This window comes from Rattus norvegicus, chromosome 14 (assembly GCF_036323735.1).
Source record: "Rattus norvegicus strain BN/NHsdMcwi chromosome 14, GRCr8, whole genome shotgun sequence".
Taxonomy (NCBI): domain Eukaryota; kingdom Metazoa; phylum Chordata; class Mammalia; order Rodentia; family Muridae; genus Rattus; species Rattus norvegicus.
The window spans coordinates 32,015-47,165 of record NC_086032.1 but is presented as its reverse complement, the minus strand read 5'-3'; the positions used below and the strand labels follow the sequence as shown (position 1 = coordinate 47,165).

The window sequence follows — 15,151 nt, the reverse complement described above, 5'->3', positions numbered from 1 at the left end:
TAGGCCATGGAGTTGAGGTGGGAGTGGGAGCAACTTTATAGAAGCAAGTGGAGGGGGACATGGAAGAGGGGGAAAGGATATAACATTTCAAACGTAAACAAATAAAATATCCAACAAAAATGTAAATAATATGATAGAAGCATTTGAAGAGGAAATTAATAAATTCCTTAAAGTATTACAATAAAGTAAAACACATTCAAAAAGGTAAAGGATATTTTTAGAGAAAATTAATAATGTAAAATAATACAGGAAAATACAATAAAACTGGGAAAGGACATGAACAAAATTGTCCAAAAACTGAAAATGGAAATAGAAATAATAAAGGAAACATAAAGTAAATGAATCCATTTAGACAGAAAACATAGGAAAGGGAAGAGGAGTCACAGACGCAGAAATCATGAACAGAATACAATAGATGGGAGCGAGAACCCTAGGTATAATATGATAAATAGAAGAAACGGATCCATTGGACAAAGAAAAACCTAAACCTGAAAAGTTTGTACCACAAAATGTTCAGAAAATTTGGGGCACTTTGAAGAAACCAAAACCTAAAACCATTTAAAAAGGGGGAGGGGAGGGGGATGGACAGGGGGAGGGGAGGGGGAGGGGGAGGGACAGGAGGAGGGGAGTGGGAGGGGGAGGGGAAGGGAGAGGAGGAGGAGATCCCTAACGTGAAGAGCAATGAAACATCCTCATCAAAATCATAGGGGAAAAAAAAATCCCTAACCTCGAGGAAGAGAAGCCCATGGAACCCCAAACAGAGCAGAAAGAAAATCCTCCTGCCACAAAAGAATCAAAACGCTAAAAGTGTGACGTGAGAAATAAAAGCTGCAAGGGGAAACGGCCTAGGAAAAAACCAGTCGAGACCAGACCGGAATTTCACCTGAGTTCTCAGCAAAGGCACGGAAAGCCAGGGCGGCCTGGGCAGACTCAGCACAGACTGCGATTACCCAGTGGAACTGTCAATCACTGTAACCGGATAAAACCAGATCTTCTGTGAGCAAAACAAAGGTAAACAATCTCTCTGCACTCAGATGATACAGGTCGGAAAGCCCAACTCCGTGAGGCTAAACACACTCAGAAAACACAAGAAATAAGTAAGTTCATACCATTCAAAGCACAGGAAGAGAAACACACACACACACACACACACACACACACACACACGCACGCACATGCACGCACGCACATGCACACATGTGCACACACACTCGCACACTCACACACACGCATGCACGCACGCACACACGTGCACATGTGCACACACACTCACACACACAGACACACACGTGCACATGCACACACGGACACATACTCACACACACACTCGCACACGCACTCACACACACAGACACACACACTCAGACACACATGCACACTCACACACGCACACTCTCACAGACACACACGCGCACAGACACACCCACTCACTCCCACTCACACAGACACGCACACACTTCTACTCACACATGCACACACACACACATACACACACACACACACACACACACACACCACTTAAATAACAGGAACTAACAATCATTCGTCGCTATTATCTCTCAATATCAATTAAATCCCCCAATAGAGACGCGGGCTCAGAGAACAGAGGAGCAAACTGACCCCGTCATCGTCACACACAGGAAACCACTTCACAGAGAGGGTGGATAGAAAATTATAAATTAATAAATAAATAAATAAATAATCACAGAAATTGACAATAAAGTAATGATAAATGAATAATTAATCACAGAAGTTAATAATTAATAAATTGATGATAAGCAAATAATGAGTTAATCACAGCAATTAATAATAAATAAGCAAATAATCAAAGAGATTAATAATAAATTAGTAAATAATTAATTTAATTAATTAATAATGAATTAACGACGGAACTGACAGGTCATGGCTCACACGGACCTGAGAAGTCACCTGTCGAAATTTTCACCAAACCCACGGAACAGGCACGCTTTTCTCAGCCCCTCGTGGAACCTTCTGGAAAACTGATCAGAGGCCACAAAGGAATTCTCAACAGAAACAGAGACATCAGAACGACCCTCGCGAGTGATCGGATCCACAACCTTTGCGTGTGACGTGGTCTGAAGCTAGACTCGGACAACGTCATGAACCGGAAGCCTGCGAGCGCGTGGGGCTGAGCAACCGGTAGTCACGAACGTGCGTTGCTAAGCGACCGGAAGCCGCGAACGCTGGGCTAAGCCACCCTTGGTAACAACAACCTGGTCCAAGTGGAATAAAGAAATTAAAGCCTTCGAGAACTGAACGGAACCGAAGGCACAGCACACACTGAGCAGCTGTGCCACACCAGACTCCATTCCCGCAGACGCAGGCGCCGAGATGCTCCTGACAAGGAACCCCGCGGGACACAAGGGAGGCGGTGCTGAAAGAAAAGATGGTTTATAGCAACCAGAGCTTCTCTCATAAAGAAATGCGTGACGTCTAACGACCGGTGACCTCATATCAGCGACATCACTACACACCTGACGTCATGCCAGTGACTGCACAGCACACATGATGGCATGCTGTTGACCTCACAGTGCACCCAAAGGCTCTAGGACAAAGGAAAGCAAATGCACCCAACAGGAGGAGACAGCAGGAAATAATCACCCCTAGGAGTGAAATCAATGAATTATAAACAAGCAATTCAAAGAGAAAGAGAAGACCTGGTTCTCCCGTAGCTAACCCGACCGGAAGTCACAAAGTCTCACGTTAACAACGTCAGAGATGAAACGTGGGGCCTCGTGACAGGCACTGATGGAGTGGAAAGATAGCCCGGTGGTGAGAGCCCATGTTCGGAAGAGCTGGGAAATGTGAGCACTGTGGGAATTTTCTTAATGCTGAAGTTGGGTAAACAAAGTCGACAGGAAACAGAACTGTGACTCTCACAACAACAACAATAAAACAAAACAATAAAACCCATCAGAGACAGCATCAGTATGGAATCCACCGGGATTTCAGGGACAAGCAGACACCCGCACTCCTCAAATATCCACAAAATAAACCAGAGCGTGGGCCGTATCCTATGGCGTCATCGTCATGGGCCACATTCACAGCACCGTCAGTGCTGCCACATCCTATGGTGTCATCATTACAGCCGCATTCTATGGCGTCATCATCGCCCTGGTCACTGAGCCACCCTGAGACTCAACAACGAATCACAATTTCACAACTATTTCCATTTCGACCCCTGATGGAAAATCCTGAATGGAATCCTTGTGATGGAATGCAGGAATACAGACAAACACAGTCCGCCATGACTGACGGCGCTGTCCACCATGATTGCGTTGTGTGGAGGACGCGGGTGTGACTCAGCGTAAAAAAAACCTTGCCTCTGATGTCATCCCACATCATTCGCGTCATCCCACGTCATCCGCAACATAAACAAACGGAGGGAGAAAGTGACAGGGCTGCCTCACTAATGCTAAAAACAGCCTTTCACAGAGTCCAACGTCACTTCATGCTGCACCCGCAGACCCGGGAGAGGCGAAGCCCCGCCCGCTGACATCAAAGTAAACAGAGAACAACGTCACCGATGCCGGAGACAACAGAAATCTGTCCTCACATCTGTCTCTCCTCACACCTGTCTGTCCGTCCTTGCATTCGTCCGTTCTCGCATCCGTCTGTCCTCGTATCCATCTTCCCATCGCTCCAATGCGGTGCCTGTGAGTTGTGTTTTCTTTACCACTAATTTCACCCCTAAAATAGCAACCAATTGAACCCTGTGGTGCAGGGGAGTGACAGCATTGAAACTCGTGACCCAAAGGAGTGATGATCTAGGAGGATGATGGCATCGGCTTACTTTGGGATTGATAGACTCCGCAATGACTGCACAGCCGGTTCAAACAGGTTTTCCTGACGATGATGTATGATGGAGGAAGTGAGATTTCCTTGCCCCTCACTGGGACCCGCAGGCGACTGATGACGATGCCATGAACGATGACGTCGTGACCTTTGTATTTTCCTCGTCCGGGGTTAATTCCAGGGTGGAGGCAGATTTCATCCCCACCAGAAACTCCGTCTTCGTGTATTGCTTTTGGGAGGTCAGAGGTGAAATGTTTCCTAAAGGGAGAGGAAGATGGGAAATAAAATGACCTGATTGGAAGCGTCTCTTCCCACCTATTAGTTAACGTGGCGGGGAGCTCATTCAGAGGAGAGAATCATCCTGGGTCCCCCAAGGGCTGCATAGATCCTGACGTCGGGGTCAACGCGAAGGCTAAGGCAGAAGAGGCTGAGTCGGGGCAGCGAGGTCCACGGTTTCCGGTCCGCTCGGGCTGTGATGGTCGCTGTGCCCAAGGCCGCGAATGAAGCCAGGGCGACGGCGAGCTGAGAACGGGAAGCTGCGTCTTCATCAGGACGGCAGCGAAAGTTAAAGTTTCACCGCTCCTTGAAGCAGCTTTTCCTGCATCCTTTCCTGAGGACGACACGTTAACCACAGACTCGGGCGACGATGACGAATCACCTGCTTTCTCTCTTTTCCATAATTAGGACTGCACGGGTCACGGTGCGGCCCAACCGACTTATCATAAAGGATGACATTGGGCGGTTGAAAAAGGCGGTAACTTTACATGAACCATATATAGAGTTTTTATCTACACTAAAATTAACATTGGACAGAACAGTGGTCGGAGAGGACGCGGGAGGACGACTGCTGAAAATGCCTGCTGTGCGGATGCTAATGAGGACGGCAAGACAGCATCTTTACCCACAAAGGGAATGGGAGACATTAGTGCTTATATGAAGCCATGCAAGGATATCTTTTCTGAAAATGGAAAGATGCATTTTTGGCACGTATTGATCCAGATAGAGTTATTAAATTATATATTTCAAAGACTTGAATATTATACCGGCATTTTAGCTCAAGATGAGTTGCCTGTAGAATGGATGTATACTAAACATACAGTTAGCAAAACATTAACAACTTATGAGGAACAAATTTCTTTAATTATTAATTATTCAACAAGGCAGACAAAGAGCTGTTACACTGTCGGGATGTGATTGTGCTGCTATTATTTTCCCATTGAGTAAAGATAAAGTTGAATATTTAACGCAGGTGTCTGAAGTTTCTCAATTAACCATGATTTCCTATACTAGAAATAGTGAATTTCATTTTCCCCATAGTAAATTGTGGGGTTGCTTTAGAAATCAGAAATCTGTGATAATACACTAATTTCTGTTGACCCATTACCATCTACTGTTACTGTGTTTACTGATGGCTGTAAGACAAAGAGTGCTTATTGTACCAAAGATAAATTTTGGGTACAGGAATCTTCTTTTGGGTCAGTACAACAAAATGAATTATTAGCAGTAATTAATGTATTGCAGGATTTTACTCATGATGTAAATATTAGAGCTGATTCTGCTTATGTTGTAGGAGTAGTATACAATGTTATGATTACTGTTGTTTCTACATCTAAGCCTATATAAAATACATTATTTTCGCATATTAAAGGACTATTGTTATTACAAAACTCTAGAATATTTATTACACATATTAGATCACATTCAAAATTGCCAGGACCTTTAACATTCGACAATCATATGGTAGATCAATTAGTGGCATTTGCTACCCCAGAAGAAGGACATAGTCATAATCATGCCAATTAAATATTAAATATAAACTTCCCTATTCTCAAGCCAAATGAAGTTTTGCTAATTGTCCTATTCGTAAGCCTTTACATAGAAGATGTATTCCGTCTGGCACTAATCCCAGAGGAAGGCAACCTAATGAATTGTGGAAAATGGATGCAACCCATATTTCTGAGTTTGGTCGCCTTTCATATAAACATGTAAGCACAGATGCTTTTTCATAATTTGTATGGGCCACGCCATCGCCTGGAGAACGCACTGCTTATGTTATACAACATCTATTGGAAACTTTTGCTGTTATGGGACTGCCCTCTAAAATGAAAACTGATAACGGACCAGCATATATTTCTTATACATTTAAACAATTTTGTCAACGATATCATATTGTACATATTACTGGTACAGAATACAATCCACAAGGACAAGCTTTTGTTGAAAGAGTTCACCATACCCTGAAACAACAAATTATAAAATTAAAAAGGAGGAAAAGAGATGACATTACACAGCCTGAACGGAGTTTGCAGACTAATCGCAGAACTATATTGACACAAGCATTATTTGTTATTAATTTTCTTAATTTACGACAAGGTGAAGTTTTATCAGAGCAGACAGACACTTTATTGAACTTCCCCCTGAAGGCATGGGACAGCCAGTATGGATAAAAACTGTCCGAGATGCTGAATGGCAGGAAGGGACATTACTGTATTTAGGTAGGGGATAGGGTTTTGTTTTGTTACAGGATGGGAGACAATTCTGGGTACCCAGGAGATGGATCCAAGCATGGACTGATGAGAACCACACCCTACCCTGGCAGGAATCCAATTAAACCAGCTACATTTTCTCCTGATGGAGATCCTCAGAGATGAAGAAGGTGTCCTCTGTTACTGAGGCCATGGCTTCTCTTAAGGTTGATAAACGACAATGGAGAAGGATACGTGCAGTGGCAACACCATTACCTACGTGAGGTCAGGTGAAGCGATTAACCTCTGAAGGACAAAAAATGTGTTGTCTCGTACGGGAAAATCCTTTACTGCAAAGCATTTGTTTTTAGCAATGTGTGCTTTACTCATGGTATGGTCTGCTGAGGTCAATGTGAGTTATTGGTCTTCTATTCCTAATCCACCATTATTTGAGCCTGCTACTCAGGGGAAATAGATGTGGTTTTATACACCACTGCAAGCATTTTATCATCTCCTTGGAATAATTTGACTTATTTGAATAAGCATAAAGGGGCTTTGTATAATTTTACTTATGCTGGGTCAAAGATGCCTTTGTGTTTAGGACAGAGACCGTGCCTCCAAATGGGCTTTCAAAATTGGCTATTACCAGGAGTAAAAGTTACAGGCTCCAGGACTCATTTGCAGCGATTGACAGCTTGGGCTATAAACCAAAACTGGAATAACATTACATTGTTAGGGAGCCAGTATATCCTGTTTGTGCTCAATTTACTTATATAGGCTTAAATTTTCACCCATTCATTTGGAAAAATTGCCTTGGCACGTTTGGAAAAATTATTCAGGATAAATGGATAAATTGGGGTTTTATGGCCAATTTATTAATACATGTTCAGAATGGACTGTTACCACTTGTGATATGTTTAATGTCACCAGGATGAGAGGAGAGGAGAATGAAGGCCTTAATGGATCCTTGCTGGGGAGATGGTGACACTGCTGATAATCAACCGGCCTCTGTGGAAGATCCTACTGGGTTTCAAACTCATTTGTGGAAGACGGCCGCTGCACTAAAAGAAGGTGTGCTTGCTAATGGAAACTTTGCTGGGACTGCTTAATCTGCCTCTCAGTATAATTTTACCACATTTAAGAAAGAAAAGGTTACTGCTTGTATTCCTAAGCCATGTTTGTTTTTCATAGATTTAATTTTACTGATTGATTTGCTTGTATTAACTGTCATTTGTATCCATGTATTAATTCCTCTATTCAGTTTATTATGAATCAAGATTCTATTATGATTATTCAGCAAAAATTATGTGTATGGATGCCTGTTAATTTGGGAAGTCATTGGTCTCAAGATCCTCTTAATCATGTGATTATTGAGTTTTTTAATAATCTGCTGAAGAGAAGTGAAAAAATTATTAGAGTCATCGTAGCTACTATTTTAGGCCTTTACTGTTGCTACTTTGGCAGCAGTTTCCAGCATAGCATTAAAAACCTCGATTCAGACAAAGTATTTCGTTGAGGACTGGCATAAACATGCACGTGAGTTATGGATCGAGCAAACTAAAATTGATACTAGACTTCAACATCAAGTAGGCGTTTTAAAACAAACAGTAGAATGGTTGGTTTGAAAGATGCTATCTATTGAAAAATATGTGGATTTAAGAGATGACTGGAATTCTACTTTTTGTGTTACTGAATATATGTATAATGATGCAGAACATGATTGGAAGTTAATTCAAGCCTATTTAGAAGGTAACGATAGTGCTACAAAAGTAATTGCCTTGAAATATGATGTTCCAACGTCTTTTGGTAAACAGCCTGAGGATTCTACACCTGAGGAAATAGCTAAGTTATTGGCTGAGCAGTTGACAGGATTAGATCCCAAAGCTTGGCTTCAAGGTATTTTCCATAGCTTGGGAGGAGTTAGTTTTGCCATAATGTTGTGTGCATTATGTATTCTGTTGCTTTACTTTTGCATGATTGAACCCCTAGGAGGGCATTGAGCTATGTTATGGAAAGTGTTTCTTTTAAAACAAAAGAAAAAGGAGGAAATTGTGGAGACACATAGAAGTGGCTCCCAGGCGGGGTCAAGGAAGGACAGGTGACAGGCGCAAGCAGGGGCTGCAATGCCTTGAGAAGGAAATGTTTCCCTCGCTTGACCTTAAACTGTTCTGCTGTGCCCTGCTACTGTGGAAGTGGCTCTCGCGCTCTCCTGCTAATGGCGAGTTTATTTTGAGAATAGGAAGAGGGGTGATTTGTTGTGTGACTATTTTGAGAGGAAGCCTTTGTTTGGTTGTATTTCTTTGTTTAGCTTTGCCTCAGTTGTTCCTGGTGCCGTGGGAATAACGATCTTAGGGTATCTCATGAAAATGGAAACTGAGGTAAAGCACGTTCACGTCTACAGAAGGGTTATACAGCTCGCAGCTGCATGCAGTGGCTTCTGCCTCTGCTCTGCATCCCCTGTGTCGGGGTTGTGTGTGACCCAGGGCCCCAATGCACGAGACGTTGACATAAATGTAAATAAATCGCTAAAGTCTAAACTGCGACGCCATTGTCACCGATCCCGGGTGACGTCAGCTCACAGGCAATGCTTGAATTTTGAGAATCTGAATATTTTTCATGTGAGTTTTAGAGAAAAACACAGTGAGCTGACAGCAAACAATGACGAAGGGAAATGTAATAATAATAATAATAATAATAATAATAATAATAATAATAGAGGCAAACCTGATGATAATAATGATAATGACGAAGGCAAATGTAATAACAATACTACTACTACTATTAATAATAATGGCGAAGGCAAAACTGTTGATAATAATAATGATGGAGGCAAACGTAATAATAATAATAATAATAATAATAATGGAGGCAAACCTGATAATAATAACAATGGCAAATGTAATAATAATAATAATAATGATGATGATGATGATGAAAGCAAACATGATGATGATGATGATAATAATAAATAATAATGACAAACCCAGACCGAACGGTATCGATTATTGATTTTTCTCGTGGCATTGGCCATACTCACAGTCGAGTCAGACATGTGACTGCGGACAGGATCCACCATGGATTAAGGATAATTCCCTGGCAGGTGTCATCAATGGCTGCGACCCAAGGGATGTTGTCGAACGTCGGCCATGAGTCCGATTGCAGGAGAGTGAACGGTCTCCGCCATGTTGGCAATGGGGTGAAAGGTCGCCATGGCTTCTGAGTGTTCAATGCTGTATAGGACGGGAAAGGAGGGCACAGCGGGAAACATTACTCATCGGAGGTTAGTGACGTCACACGAAATGAAAATGTTAGAAACAGTGACGTGAGATCATCCACGTGACCAAATATGGGATAAGTTTAGGGTCAACCTCAACCAATCACAGAAAAGAATGATCCACCGTAAACGGTAACGGAGGGATTCAAACACCGGAAGGGACTTAAACAGTGGATGAAAGCGAAAATGAGACGCTGAGTCAATGCACATTCGCGCAGAAAGGTTTAAAGAAACCGGAAGTCTACACAGCTTACGGCCAAGGCAGTGAATAAACAGCGCTGAGAATTGGCAGAGGAAATGGACGCCGCTCATTCTCACTTCAGGAGTTCGAACCCGAGGGACCGCCGGCTGAGACACTGAGTGAGGGATTTAAAGAACGGGAAGTCGAATGCTGGACTCGTCTGTGACATAGACGCCAGTCTTGGTTTATGACGAATCCAAGAGAACGGTGGTGAGGTGGTGTACGTGAGAAGCTCTGGATTCTTAAAGAGACAGGTCACCTTTTCGTATGAGTCATGTGATGCCCACCCTTCCCAGTTACCTCTCCCCCATCTCATCCCCCTTCCCCACTCCCCTTTGCCTCTATGAGAGTGCTCCACCCTCTCCCCCACTCCCCCACTCTCCCCCTCACTCCTCTAGCATCCCCCTATCCTGGGTCATCAGGCCTCCCTTACCTCCCATTGCTGTGAGATAGGTCTATCCGCGGCTACATATGCAGCAGAAGCCATGGATCCCCCTTGTGTGCTCTTTGGTGATTCAGTCCCTGGGAGATACGGGGTCGAAAAACCTTCAGCCCATTTAGTCCTTTCCCTAACCATTGGGGTTCACATGCTCAGTCCAAAGATTGGCTGAGAGAATCCACATGTGTATTGGCTAAGTGGGGGTAGAGCCTCTCAGGGAATAGCGATACCCCAGGCTCCTGTCAGCTTCGAGTAGGGTCAGGGTCATGGTTTATGGGTTAGGGTCAAGGGCTAGCATTAGGATCAGGGTCAGGAGTCAGGAATCAAGGGTCGGGTTTGGGGTCAGGGTCAGAGGGTGAGGGTTAGGGCAGGTCACCTGCCTCTGACTCCTGAATGCTAGGATTAAAGGCAGAATCAATCTCCCTCGCTCTGGCTCCCTCACTCTCCCTCCCCTCCCCCCCCCCTCCTCCTCCTCCTCCTCCTCCTCCTCCTCCTCCTCCTCCTCCTCCTCTTCTTCTTCTCTCTCTCTCTCTCTCTCTCTCTCTCTCTCTCTCTCTCTCTCTCTGCATTTCTCTTGCAAGGCTATATTTCCTATTCAAAGAGTGAGGCAATGACAGAGGTGAACCTCATTATTCAGTTTACTTCTGAGATGACTTACATTAGCACCTCTGGGTCAAGAAATAAGTGGAGGAACTAGCAGAGCTCCATGGTTTCTGTCATACACATGTGTGGGATACTTTAGGATGCTGTGATCTATGGTGATGTGCATGTGAACTTCACTCAAGAAGAATGGGCTTTGCTGGATCCTTCACAGAAGAATCTCTACAAAGATGTGATGCTGGAGACCAACAGGAACCTCACTGCTGTAGGTGAGACACTGCATTTTCTTTCAGTTTTTCAAATAAGAGAACAACTGTTTCTTTGTTACTGTGTTCTTCTGTAATTTCAATTGAGAACGAGGAAGAATGAGGTGAATAAATCAGGTTCAGTGAAGATAGTAAGTTACATTTTCCCTAATTTCCAATAATAATTCATACCACTGTATTTTAGGCTATAACTGGAAAGACCATAAAATTGAAGAACATTGTCAAAGTTCTAGAAGACATGCAAGGTAATTTTCATGTGTAAGTTGGTATGAATATGCTTCTGAAGAATTTTTAATGTGTTCTGGACATTTTAAAGGAAAACAGAAGTATATGTAACACTTCTTTAAGTGTATGGATGATTATTAAATTCTCAAAACTCCATGAACCTCAGTGTTAGGTGTCTGATTTGTGTTTGCAAGGCATTCCTCTGAGAAAAAAGGCAAGGAAACAATGCCTCATAAGAAATTACCACTTACTAGCCACATTGCAGCTACCCTGTAGACATGACAATCTATTTAGTCTTATAATACTCACATATTGCAAAAGATATAAACATTGAATAGGTGAATATGTCCAAAACCCTCTAATAAGTAAATATTCCATCGTAAAGTTGGTGTTGCTCATATACCTGTAGTAACACTGCTAAAGTTAGTGAGAGGGGCAGTTTATGAGAGTCAAGAATGTTTTTTAATAGGTATATCATGCATCACAATGGATACAAGCCATGTGAGCACAGGACTATTGAAAGGAGCAGTGTACCTCTGTCTCTGCTAGAACTATTAGAAGATATTTCCCATTGGAGTAGAATTCCTCAGTGTGATACAAGTTAATAATTAGTTTTCCATTTTCAATGGGAATATATCCACAAACTGGCACAGAAGAAAATCCCTGAGTACTAGGAATGTGGAAAATTTTCTCTGGCCAGTTTCCATTGTAAATTCTATACACAAATGTAGTGTATTTTGCACTATAGGAAAATAAGAAATTTATGAATGCACTCAGTGTGGTAAGGCTCTGAGTTCTTCCAATTTTTTAAATATGTAAAAAGCCTCAGAGAAAAAGGACACTACAGATGTGAGCCATGTAAAAAATGCTCCTACCATTTCAAAGAAGCAAAACAACCCATAATGAGGTGGGAACCATGAGTGTAAACAAAGTGATAAAATCTTAAGATCTGATTCCTCTTCACAACTAGACTGAATTGTAAAATTAATTCCTATAGATAAAAAGATTCATCAGTATAATGAATGTGATAAAGCTTTGACATATTCCAATTATCTTTCCAGGCATGAAAGAAGTCCTACTGGAGAGAAACCCTGTAAAGGTATTCAATATGGTGAATCCTTTGTACATCACAATAGTCTCCAAATATATAAAAGGACACATAGTAGAGAGAAACCCTACAAATGTAATCGATGTGACAGAGCCTTTTCACGTCATAGTTATCTCAAAACCCATAAAAGAGCACATACTGGATAGAAGCCCTATGAATGTAATCTGTGTAGTAAAGCCTTTGCATATCATAGTAATTTTCAAAACCATAAAAGAAAACATACTAGAGAAAAGCCCTATGGATGTAATCAATGTGGTAAAGCCTTTGCCTGACACAATAGTCTTCAAAACCATAAAAAAACACATACTGGTGAGAAACCCTATGAATGTGATCAATGTGGTAAAGCCTTTGCATGTTATAGTAGTTTTTAAAACCGTAAAAGAATGCATACTGGAGACTTTATATTAAATGGAGAAAGCAAAGGTTCCTGCTTTCCTGACTCTTATTCAAGATGGTACTGAAAAATCTTAGAACAATATAAAGCAAATAAAAGAAAGGAAGAAGTCAAATTATCCCTATTTACAGATGCTATAATTCTATACATCAAAGACTCTGAAGACTCCACCAGGAAACCTACAGAATGAATAAATACTTTCAACAAAATGGCAGAATACAAAAATGGCATACAAAAGTCAGTAGCCCTCTAATAAACAAATGAAAACTAAGACAAAACAAAGCTCCAAAACACTGGTCCAGCATATGATGTTCTGCCAGGAATCCCAGCTCTGGTGAGGTGGAGACAGGTGGAGCCCTAGGATTTGTTGTCAAGACAGCCTAGCCTAAATTACTGATCTCAAGTGAGAGACCTGACTTCAAAAACAAGATGGATGTTACCTGAGGAACAATATACAACGTCAGCATTCGGCCAAGAGATGCATGCACACACTGTATCAGTTGGATCTTTCAGACAAAAAGCTGTAGCACATGCCAGAACATAGATGCCCCAAGGATTTTACACAAAAGGAAATAACCCAGTTGCCAAGAGACAAATATTCCATTTTATTTGTATAAGAAGCCTAGAGGCATCAAATTGGTAGCAATGGAAAGTAGCATGGTGGTTGCCAAGAGCTATGAGAGGGAGAAGTGAGAATATTTTTGGGTATAGCATTTCAGTTTGAAATGGTAAAAGAATTCTGGTGATGGATGGGAATCGTAATTCCATACAACTGTTAATGTACTTAATGCCACTCAACTATCAACTAAAAAAGATAAAAATGAGAGCCTTCATATTATATATATTTTATAAGAATAATAAATAAAAGGTCCTCCCTCACCATAAAGTGGTAGGAAGGCTGGGCTCTGTATAACTGCAATTCAGGAACAGCAGTGTTACTTTGGTCAGTTTCTTAACTGTTTGACTGCATTTATATATGTGTATCTTAAAAATAAAGTAACATTAAAATGTCTACCAAGGTCTTTTCTAAGGTATGTGTTGAAATCTCAAAGGAAACTCCTTTGAGCGTCTTCATGTAATGGAGGCAGCTGTTGGCTCTGAAGGACTGAGAAGGAGGCAGAATCATAGAGAAGCCCAAGTGCTCTGCACGGCACTAACTCCCAGGCAGTACTTACTTAGTTCACTTTCCTTTATAAAAGTTCACAGAATGAAATTTTATGCCTATCCTTTTGGGTTGATTAATCACATGTGCTTCCACATGAAGTCAGCATTAGCTGCTTCCTTTGTCTGCAGATGTCTGTTTTTTAAGGTTTGTCCCTGAGGCTGGGGTGTGTGAAACCCCGGGCTGCACTGGTGGTGACCTGCAACATGAGAGAATCTTTTCTTCACATGTGTGTGCCATGTACTATCCGTGTTTGTGTCATCTTTCACTGTGGGGAAATGTTTAAATTCATGTTGGCATAAGAAAATATGCTAAGTGCTTGTTTAGATATTTAGACTAAAGTTTCATGTAACAAACGTCAGTTTATTACTCCTAGCAGCCTCAAGACAGGTTAAGCAGTAAACAATACAACACTTAGCGTTCAGTATTGAGGGACTCAGTTTCCTTTCTGAGTCCCAGACCAATGGAGTGCTAGGCAGCATCCTAGAACCTTCATATGCAAAACTGACTAAATAGCACATATCTTTCAGGATTGGTGCAAAATTAGGGGCGAAACATGTAAAACTGTGCAGGCCCTGTCACCTAACAGACACCAAATAAATATTAGTATTTCTGTCACTGGTGTTACTGTTATTATAGAGCCTATACAGAATAGGGGACAACAGTAACTGTGCACTGGTAAAGTATTTTTTTTCACACCATTAGCAATAATGAGAGATTGAGACTAAGACAAGTCTAGCAATTAGGATATTGAGTTGATTTCAATGATACCCTTTCACTTGGTCTTGCTGACTTTTAACTTTGCTAATATTCAACCCATCTTTTTATCTTGTTTAAAAAAACAAAAATTATATAAAATGCAATATTAAGGCAAGCTGACAACTGCATTTTCTTTTTTAAATTATTTCCTTATTTTTAGTATGTGTGTGGGAGTATGGAGGCCCCTGAGACTAGAAGTGTCTGGTACCCTGGAGCTGGAGTTATAAGCAGTTGTGAACCTTCCGATGTGGGTTCTTGGAACCATGTCAACGAGGGTGCAGAGGGTACCTGGAAGAGAATGGGGGACAAGAGTCGCGAAGAAGGACACCAAGACAAGAGTCTGATCAAGGCAACAATTTTATTTGTCCCCAAGGCTGAATTTATACCATAGCAGGGGTAACA

General features: G+C 41.8%; 1 protein-coding gene across 7 annotated transcripts in view; it reads right to left on the bottom strand.

Moving 5' to 3' along the window:
- The window catches only part of Tmprss9l1 (transmembrane serine protease 9 like 1), a 44,826-nt gene extending 34,816 nt beyond the window's left edge, over positions 1 to 10,010 (bottom strand). For 5 of the 7 annotated variants that reach the window (XM_063273799.1, XM_063273798.1, XM_063273800.1 and 2 more), the window contains exons 1-3: positions 9,810 to 10,010; positions 9,319 to 9,511; positions 3,815 to 4,074 (exon numbers count right to left, since the gene is read on the bottom strand). In XM_063273799.1, the coding sequence (XP_063129869.1) occupies positions 3,815 to 4,074; positions 9,319 to 9,511; positions 9,810 to 9,867 (511 nt within the window). In that variant the 5' untranslated portion in view covers positions 9,868 to 10,010. Of the gene's footprint in view, positions 1 to 1,917; positions 4,075 to 9,318; positions 9,512 to 9,809 lie in introns of those variants that run through there. The other 2 variants (XM_063273805.1, XM_063273804.1) reach the window with 2 other exon arrangements.
- Positions 10,011 to 15,151: the final 5,141 nt, after the last annotated feature.